The sequence below is a fragment of the Spinacia oleracea genome, chromosome 2 (genome assembly GCF_020520425.1).
Source record: "Spinacia oleracea cultivar Varoflay chromosome 2, BTI_SOV_V1, whole genome shotgun sequence".
Taxonomy (NCBI): Eukaryota; Viridiplantae; Streptophyta; class Magnoliopsida; order Caryophyllales; family Amaranthaceae; genus Spinacia; species Spinacia oleracea.
The window spans coordinates 36,076,905-36,087,862 of NC_079488.1; the positions used below are offsets into that span (position 1 = coordinate 36,076,905).

The following is a 10,958-nucleotide window of genomic DNA, read 5'->3' on the forward strand; positions in this document are numbered from 1 at the left end:
GTACATTTTTAGTTTAGGTATGTTACTTCTATAGTTTAGACATGTTACTTTTTTTTTTAATAATTTTATAGTAGGTACTTTTTTAGTTTAGGTATGTTACTTCTATAGTTTAGATCTGTTACTTTTTTTATAGTTTTAGGGAGGTACGATATTGGTTTCGCGCTCGTCACACCATCAAGTTGATGGTGTGACTGGTCTCACAGGAGACGCGCTGAAAACCTTTACCTGAGATAAGTAGCCCGACCAAAAGTCACGCATGTACATACCGATCAATTCCTAAATTTAATATATAGAAAGTTAAGATAAGTTAATACTAGTTAATATAAGTTCAAACAAAAAAGTCGAATAGAACAAAGTTGGTGCAGTACAGTCATACAGGGTAATTTTCAACAATCTTGACACAATGTCAATTGCGACAATTTTTTGATAACTTAAGGAAAAAAAAAACCAAATGATCACTTATTTAGTGTTGCCCACAAAGCCAGCTACTTTTCCTCCAAACAATAACCAAACCATGTTCACCCCTTTGTAATTTCTCTTACCTATGAAGCCAAACAATGCAAACATCATCCACAAGCCAAGGAAACTTTCTTTCCCTCTTCTCAAAATTAACCGTGCACGTAATTCCCACATTCTTCCTTAATTACTTCCTAAATTATAACCCTAAGATTCGAGTTCGATTTAATATGCTCATTGTTCTGTTACATTTACATTACATTAATTAGTAGATCAAACAAACACGTATAATACCTTTGATTTCCCACCATCAAAGTGTCCTTTTGGAGAGATAGAGCATTAAATGGAGGCATTGCCTCCTTGCTTTTAGTCCATTCTTCTTCGACCTCTCAAAAACCACTTTTTATAACACGACTTTTAAACTTGCCTATTGTAAGTCTTTCTTTGACGACGACTACTACTACCACTACTTGTTTCATACTCGCTATTTCATCAGCTTTGAGATTGATTTATCGACTTTCAATGTAGACAACCCCATGGATAAATTTCTTTTTGCGAGAAAATAAAAAATAGTACCCCACTTACAAGTTACAACCAACAGAAACCCAAACTGATTGTGACCTTTTTCCTCTTAACTGTAATCTTCTAGTGTACCATCTAAATGCATTTAATTAGGGCAGCTTTCTAGGTGCCCTTTATAAACTTGTTGTGTCTGGGTTTCAATCCTTCAGATCTAAACATCATTTGCAATTTATTTTGTCAAATTGAAATTGGAAAAGAAAAAAAAATATCTCCCTAATTCTCTCATCGATCCTTTTGGTTTTTATTACTCCCGTCATTTAAATAATCCTTGTCTTTTGGTCTCAATTTTTACATTTTCTTTTTGCTACCCTCCTTTTTTGTTGGAATTATACACGCAAAAAGAGAAAGATTTTGGGAGTAAGATTCTTTTAGGTGATAATTTAAAGGATTGAGAAAGTTTAATTTAGTTGGAATTTGGAAAGAGTAAAGAAGAAGAAGAAAACATGGGTGCCCCTTTTGTTAATTGGCCATGGGAGTTCTTGGGCACTAATAAGGTACATATAATCTCTATCTGTCTTCCATATCGCTTTTTAAAAGTAGTTTAATAGTTATATACTTCGTACAAATAGACGCTTTTTCTAAATGTTTTTTCACCCATAGCACACCCAGTTTAGTTAAATTCCGACAACATCGTAATTTATTTGATATTATATATCCTATACTAACTTGGGTATTTGATATTCCTTGTAGTATTTGATGTTTGGACCGATTATTGCACAAGTAGCACGATTATGGTGGAAAGGAGAAGCAATAAGCAATACTTTGAGCTTCCACATAGTCTTCTTATGTTTTCTTAGAATTGCTCTCCATCAAGCTTGGAATACCTTTTGCAGCATGCACTTCCTTAGCCTTAAGCGTTGGATTAGTCTCCAAGGAGTCGATTTCAAGCAAATCGACCACGAGTGGGATTGGTACGTACGTGCGTACATACGTTTATTATCGACCGATCAATCAATCATATATACATCCTCTAATTTTTAACTTCTTCTGTTCTTTAAATATTGTCCCATGTTGACTTTACGTTTTACAATATGTTACTTCTGACTCTTAATATCTCGAATGATGAATAAATAACGATTATAAAATGTGTCATATTTGTGAAACGGGAAAGTAATATGATTATTATACTATAATTAATGTTTTATATGAATTGATTACAGGGATAATTTCATGGTCCTCCAAGGACTTGTTGGTAGCCTAATGTTGTACATGTTTCCATCCATAACAAATTGGAACATGTTATGGGACGTAAGAGGATTAATTGCAGCTTTGCTGTTACACATGGTGGTTGCAGAGCCCTTGTATTATGTGATGCATAGGCTTTTCCATAACCAACCAAAATTGTACAATTCTTACCATTCACTTCATCATTTATCTCCTGTACCTCAACCTTATACTGGTAAGTTTTTTCTATTAATTAATTTATTTATATATGTTGGGTCTCATTTGGCTTTATGTTACCTAAAAAAAACAGTTATGGTTGGTCAAGTAGTACGGAGTAATAGTTTCATAAAGTGACCACTTGTCCAAAGTTTTAAAAGATAGGTCTAATTCAGTAGCAGATATTGAACAATTTAGTTGGGGTATTAAAAGAATATGCCAATATATATGATACAGAGTATGAGATTTATACAATTTTAATTAAATTTTAAAAGGGGCCGAAACTAAATATTCGCTACATTTTTTTTTGTTTGAAGGGCTTGGTCACACTTATCATCCGCCATTGGTCTATATAATTAGTACGTAACAAAACATCGAGTATAGCTAGTAGGTCTTATGTCAATATGTTATATGGTGTGAATAAATATCTTAGTCAGACCTGTTATGTTAAAGCGTTTACCAATTTTGATTTTTTTTTTTGTTTAAAAATAATCTAGTTTGATACGGTCGCGTCGTACGGTCTTTTATAAGAAATGTGCGCGTTCCTAATAGGAGTAATTTATTTTATGAATTTTGCAGCCGGAAAAGCAACATTTTTAGAGGATGTCTTATTGTTAGGAATCATGGGAATTCCAATGGGGGGAGCAGCTTTGATGGGATATGGTTCCATAAGCTTGATTTATGTCTACGTTTTGGCATTTGATTTCCTAAGATGCATGGGTACCTCTAATGTTGAAATTTTCCCACATCAAATTTTTGAAGTTTTGCCTTTCCTTAGATACCTTATCTACACTCCTACGTAAGTTTCTTTCTCTTTTTTCTTCTATCATTTTCATTAAATGATTATTGAATTATTATTAACTAATGCATTATCATTATTTCGTTTTGACCATAAGACAAAACATTTTCGGTCAATTTGGCTTAATAGTTAATAATACAATAATTAAATTTGTAAAATTCTAAAGTCAGAAAATTTTATTTTATTGATAAGATGATGACGACGACGATGAAGGTTGATGAAAAACCTATTCTGTATGAATTGATCTACTTATCTGAACTTATTTAGACTAAAACAGTTAACATAAATTAAATCAAACAATTCAGGAATAACACACTTTACGTTTTCCTCGGATAAAATTCCATGAAGTTAATATTGGCTTGTATTTGTGGATTATGCAGATATCACAGCATACACCATAAAGAGAAAGATTGTAACTTTTGTCTATTTATGCCAATTTACGATCTATTGGGAAATACTCTCAACGGCAAATCTTGGGAACTTCAAAAGCAAATAAGTCTAAATTCAGGTTTGGAAACATTCAACAACTTTTTTCCACATCTCACTTTAAAAGTATTTCCTAAAATGTAAAACTTGTCATTTTCTTTCATTTACTACGTCACACAATGTTAGGACTTGAGGAGTGTTGGAATTTCAAAATATGGTTTATGCACCCGGGTGTACAATACTCACTATGCATCCTGTTTTTAAATGAACATATAGTTCAATTACAAAGAACATATTGTTCATACCCAATAGCTAATGAAAATATAGTTCAAATTCATAGAACATATAGTTTAAATATTTCACTAGTACATCAGTACATGTACATTGAAATCATTATCAATGTTCATTAGATTTTCAATAAATGTTCAACAGGGTGCACCATGAGCACTGTGCACCCCGAAGTATAATCCAATTTGCGTTGGAATTTGGAAAGGGTATAAAGACAAAATTATGTGTAACGATTTTTGGAGAGGGTTGTCAGAGCACTTATTGCTTTTAATTTTTAGAAATCTCAAGTTATTAGCTTGACCATTGATGTTGAAATGGGAAATTCGGTTAGCCAAACAACTTAGCTTGCCCAAGCTAATTTGCTTGAAAAAATTTCCCAATGAAATAATATTAAATAAAATTAAATTTAAACGGAAATGATAAAGGTTGCAACATGCGACCTTTAAGCCGTGTCACAGTGGTGACATGGCACGCCTACGTGTCATAAATATATTTTATAACTAAAATATTATGATTATACAACCTATTATATATGTTATAAAAAAAGGTAGGAAATTCTTAATATTCTAATTTACAAATTGAATAATGTACTTTTTTATTTCAGAAAAATAATTCTAATTTGTATAGGAAATTAGAAAAAATGACTTTTAATTATAAAATAAAAAATACATTTACTAATTTATATTTAGAAATATACAGTACATTACTGTAGAAAATAAAAGATTAGAAAAGGTATTTCATCTTTATTAGTTTATTGGGTTTGTTCTTTCACATTCGTTTTTCCCGTTTACCCTGGCACGCCAACAGAATTGCTTGATTAAGTCTATGGCTCAATTGCTTGCGTTCAAGTCTATGACTCAATTCCAAATTAAAATAATATTTTAAAGTAATGTACAATTATGAAGTTTTATTTACATAGAATATATTATTAAATTATAAATTAGTGTATTTTTTAAATTAAATTGATGTATTTTCGTAATTACACAAAAAATATATTATTAGATTATAATTTTTACTATTTTTTATTTGTAATTTATAATAATCGTTGATTAATGACGGGATTTCCTGTCGCGAACCCATCATAAAAGGAGGCCGTCGTTAATGAAAAATACCGTCGTTAACCCGTCGTAAAAGACATTTGCGACGTTGTTCCCGTCTTTGTTTGGTTGTTAGCCCATCATAATTAGGTTGTCGTTAAAGATACAAATTCTTGTAGTGTAAGATAAAAGTAAATATATATTTACTATAAATATAATAAATGTTTGTTTACTTATTTGTATCGAGTACCTTATTCATAGTAAAAATATTAAATTGATAGTAAAAACAATTGATGACGCGTAGCCTACGTGGCGCCTGTATGTACCAATAAAACGCCGACACGTAAGATTGCGACAACATTTTGTTGTTGCAAACTTGCAATTTGCGACCTATATCATCGTCCAAATTTAAAACATTGATTACAAGTATGACTAAATTAAATGTGAAGCTAATAGCTAACCGTTGGAGTATTAACTAGCTAGGAAATAGAATGACTTGAAATATGATGTGGCATGACAAGCTAGAACAACTCTAATGGTTATAGGTAGGGACTTGCTTGCAATTTGCAAAAGTGTCAAGCTACTAGTTTAACCATTGGAGTGTTTTTGGTAAATTGCTTGCCCAAGAAAATTAGCATTGGCAAGCTAATTTGCTTGGGGAAAGACTATCCAAGTGGAAGGTGAATTATAAATAAATAAAATTAAATTAAAGTACAAGTGAAACCCATTAAAAAGCAATCTATGTTGGTAAATTAGCTTACCATTGGAATACAAATTACCTAGAAAGTAAATTTGCTTAAAATCTTTGGTGGCATGGTAATCTTACCGTTGGAGATGCTCTTATCAATGCCACCTAATATTTTAAGCCAATTAACTTTATAGTTAATATGTATTCCAATGGAAAGCTAATTTATTAAATTCGCTTGATATGTAAATGGGTCCACTTTTATAATTAAAATTTTAATTTTATTTTAATTACTACTTAAATCCCTATTGGACAACTTTTTTCCAAGCTAATTTGCTTGACTAAGCTAATTTATTAAAGTCACTCTAATGGTTAAGGTAGTAGCTTAAAACCTTTGCCAATTGCAAGTAAATCCCTAGCTATAACCATTGGAGTTGCTCTTATATGAGTACACGTGTACTTGTACACCTCTGATACCACCACTGAAACATGAATAAGTTAGGGTAATGAACTAATGATATATATATATATATATATATATATAAAAGTTATAATTGGTTCTCGTTGATTGTAACTGATGGTTTGATCCTAAAAACAGTGAAAAAGATGAAGGTACCAGACTTTGTGTTCTTAGCACATGTAGTGGACATATCATCAGCATTGCATGTCCCGTTTTTGTTCCGAGCATACGCAGCTTTCCCTTTCTCCATGAGGTTGTATCTCCTACCTTGTTGGCCAATTGCATTCGTGGTGATGTTTTTGATGTGGGCATGGGCTAAACCCTTCTCGGTCTCCTTCTACAACCTCCGTGGCAAGTTACACCATACTTGGGTTGTCCCTAGATTCGGTTTCCAGGTAAATAAGCACTATCTTTCCAAAATTATCAACGTCCATTAATTAATTAGTACGAGTATGCATGTGTTCAATACACTAAACATAATCATATGTTGCACATTTCAACTTTTTCGACAGTATTTCTTGCCATTTGCAACAAAAGGCATCAACAAGCAAATCGAGCATGCCATACTCAAGGCAAATAAAATGGGTGTCAAGGTTCTTAGCCTCGCTGCCCTCAACAAGGTATGAGGTTGTTGTTAAATTTCACACAACATGAAATGAGTGTCAAGATTCTTAGCCTCGAAGCGTCCAATAAAAGTCTCTTGACCAGTGGCTTGAAAATTGTACCTTCAAAAAAGAATTTTGTTCACTTACATATTTTTGTTAGCTAGGTCGATTTTTTTTGGTAAGCAAGTAATATAATATTAACCAACAAAGAGATTACAACCTAGCCAACTCAACAGAGAAGGCAACAACAACTACCACCGACTGCTAACAACAGTCAGCAAAACAACCACACCTAGTAGCCAACAAGGCTTAAAGAGCTAACAACCATACACTATCCCTCCTATTGATCTTCTTAGGCATGACACCCTTGACTATATCTTTCACAATTTGTGCCTCCTTATATAGCTAGGTCAATTTTCAATTGAAGTTTTTGTGCCTCCTTATATAGTAATTTTTCAATTCATACTTCCTCCTTTTTTTTTAATTGCACTATCTGAGATTTCACGCTTGTCAATGTACTATTTTAACCACTAATGTCTCTCATTATACATTTTAAAAAATTGTAAAAGTTTGATAATTTGAAAGTATATTTTGAGACGAATCTAACAAGATCCCACATGAATATATTTTTCCTTACATAAAAATCACAAAAAATAACTATATAAGAATATGGGGATAGTGCTAAAACCAAAATGGTGCAATTATTAAAAAATGGAGGAAGTAATTGAAATTTGTTTGGTTTGCAGAATGAGGCATTGAATGGTGGAGGGACATTGTTTGTTAACAAGCACCCGAATTTAAGAGTACGAGTTGTTCATGGTAACACATTGACAGCTGCAGTTATTCTTCATGAAATAACCGATGACATTGAGGAAGTTTTCCTATCCGGAGCAACCTCTAAGCTTGGAAGAGCCATTGCCCTTTATCTAAGTCGTAAACATGTGCGAGTAATGGTGAGTACTTATTATGTATGTAGTACGTAGTACTAAATTAGCTATTAATAGTACCTTCTTTTTTACTAAAAACTTTATCGACTAAACTTGCCAAACGCACACAAGTACTTTTGAAACCTCTTTGGGATTGTGTGCTCGAACTTACAAATAAGGAAATTAAAAATGTCAGTTAAGACACTTGGTGGCTTATAATTACTAGGACCAACCCAACATTTATTGGATTGGAGGTTGATCGATTTATCAATTGGTTAATTCCTTTGCTGGCTTATCAATCACCCAATAATGAACATATGGTAGATCTCTTGGTACATGTGCATTAAAGTATCCTATTCACTTTTAACCTACCATGAAGATCTTTAAATCTTTCATTGGATTTGAAATCTTGTGATAATAATAATAATAGCATGGATGTTAGATTGGTGGTAAATAATTAATTCATGACACATGATTAATGAAATAAGAAAAAAATTATTATCAAGTATTAGTAGTACTGATCAACGCGTGATTATTTGATATGTTAAAACTTACCTATACTTATGAAATAATACTGCTAATGCAGATGTTAACTCTATCAACCGAGAGGTTTAAGAAAATTCAACAAGAGGCTCCAGAAGAATGCCAGAAATACTTGGTACAAGTGACCAAGTACCAAGCAGCAAAGAATTGCAAGGTAAATTTGCTAAAAATACTTCTGAATTTCACTTGTTTAATGAAAAACTAAGCTCTATATCAAATATATTTTCTATTATATATCACTAAAGAACCAAAATTTTAAACAAGCACATAAAATACTATTTCTTTGTTCATATTTTTAAACGTACTTGTGGTATATTTAAATGTGCAATTTGGTGTGTTAAGGTGCATCGTCTAATTGTACACCTACTAGTATATATTTAAAACTCTATAATTGGGACCATAATAATAACATGTGTACGACTGTACGTACGTAACACATGAAATTGATTTGCAGACATGGATAGTTGGAAAATGGATCACACCAAGGGAGCAAAGCTGGGCACCAAAAGGGGCCCATTTTCATCAATTTGTGGTTCCACCTATTTTGCATTTCAGAAGAGATTGCACATATGGTGATCTTGCTGCCATGAAGCTGCCTAAAGATGCTCAAGGTCTTAGCACTTGTGAGGTAATTTATTATCCCACATTTATTCCACACCTTATATAGTTATATATACCCACTAGACATCGTTACCCTGCCGATTATATTAAAAGAAATGAGAAAAATGACATTTGCTCGTAAATACTTCGTACATGCTAAGTAAAACCCTTTTTGTGCTATTTCTAAGCATAATTCCTTTATTGATAATTAATTACATACATTAAAACAACACATAATTCACTTATTGCATACCAATCATGTCGTAACCTAGTAGTTAAGAGTCTTAAGAGTACGTAAGGGCCTCATATTCAAATCTATTCCTTCTTTATAATTTGTACTGTCATTATTGCTAATTTTATCACTCGCAACGAAAAGAAGGTACTCCGTAGTTGATTAATTGAATTGCATAATTGCAGTATACAATGGAAAGAGGAGTAGTTCATGCTTGCCATGCGGGTGGAGTGGTTCATTCACTAGAAGGGTGGACACATCACGAGGTTGGTGCCATTGATGTCGATAGAATTGACATTGTGTGGGAGGCTGCAATCAAGCACGGTTTAAAACCTGTTTAGGGTTTTAATTTGGACCCATTAATTAATTACTCAAGTAATTACTTGTATGAATTAGTGTACGTGCCAAGTATGTTGTATACCCTTCTTTTCTAAACATTCATGTCATTGCAACTTTCCATTTTTCTTCTTGGAAATTTATTTTGTTTTCCAAATATTTTTTTAGAACTAGGTTGATCATTGTAATTTTAGCTTGTATTTATTCCGATTTACGTAGTATTCAAACACAAAAAGTTATTACAATACAAAACCATAGCATTGTATTATTCATTTAAGATAAATATATAATAATACTATCTCCAGATCGCAATACATGTATCATTTCTCATTTTGTCACTATTCATCAATCAATTTTGACAATCTTTAATTCTTTCGCCAGGATGTAAGAAAAAAAACATAGTCTAGTGAGATCTTGTTACATTTTGGTCCCTCCTTTATTTAGTTTAGAATTCATTTTGAAAGACAACCGTGACTGTAATGGTAACATTGTTGCTCTGCCTTGTACTAAATCTCCTACTGTGACAGAGAACAATGTAGCAAACCACCCCTTTATTAATTAAGCTTGGAGCGACTTGTTTTCAAAAAAAAAAGTGAGATCTTGTTAAATTCGTATCAATGTGAAGATTTTAAATATCAACTTTTTTATAATTTTTACTTATACGCATTTAGAGATATTAATGTTCAAAGAATCATGTTGGAATACGTGCAAAAAGAAATGTTGCATTTATTATGGAACAGAGGTAGTAGTACATAGCATTACCATATAATGTACGTACAAAACTTATGATATTGTTACTTGAATAACTCGTATTGTATCCAGAATAACGTATATTGAGAAATCAAGTAACATTTAGTACAATACTTCGATCAGGTTATATATATTATGATTGATGTTATTTGTATGTTCTTATAATAAACATTTGAGCTTATCTATAAGTTATAAATGAGAAAGTTAAGGTTATTTATATTTTTCTCCATTTTTCGATAAGCAAATGGTGTTCGAAATGAATTGATGTGCTTCGTATATTAATCAATTTGAAAGTTAGGTGACAATTTACCTGAGCGAGATAGGTACTCCCAGAGTCCCAGTATATAATAGACGGAATGGACATTTATAGCTCTATTTGACGTACATTCACATAATTAACATGAATGCTTAATCGTTTTCTCAACAATTACAATGGAAATATCAACCATAATAAAGGAGCTTGGTTATACACTCCCTCACGTAATTGCCACCTTCCGTTAGTAAAGCTATCACTTAAACTCAATGCTAAACGCCAAAGTCTTAAGGTACAACAACGTAACCAATTTACAATTTTAGAATTTAATGTACGACATTTTTGTATTATTGTATATTTTGTACCACATGTCAATGTTGGTTTTATTGGCTTTAGTCATATCAATTCTGAGGAAGTATTTTCGGATATCAGATATGTGCTTGCAAATACATATTATAGCAAAAGACAAAATAGGAAAACGGATAAAAAAGAAATTAAATGGTACTTTTTAAAACAAAAATGGTACTATTTTTTACAGAATGGTACTTTTTTTTTACAGAATAGTACTTCCTATTTTGTCTTTTAGCTATTTGTCTTTTA

At 32.0% G+C, this 10,958-nt stretch overlaps 1 protein-coding gene across 1 annotated transcript; it reads left to right on the forward strand.

The window, feature by feature from the left end:
* The first annotated feature begins 720 nt into the window (after window positions 1-720).
* Window positions 721-9,667, forward strand: LOC110789818 (very-long-chain aldehyde decarbonylase CER3). The gene is made up of 11 exons (XM_021994519.2): window positions 721-1,532; window positions 1,729-1,949; window positions 2,199-2,437; window positions 2,998-3,217; window positions 3,598-3,725; window positions 6,252-6,508; window positions 6,626-6,733; window positions 7,465-7,671; window positions 8,231-8,341; window positions 8,642-8,815; window positions 9,205-9,667. The coding sequence occupies exons 1-11, from the start codon at window positions 1,482-1,484 to the stop codon at window positions 9,358-9,360; spliced, it is 1,872 nt and encodes a 623-aa protein (XP_021850211.1). The 5' UTR covers window positions 721-1,481; the 3' UTR covers window positions 9,361-9,667.
* The last annotated feature ends 1,291 nt before the right edge of the window (window positions 9,668-10,958 follow it).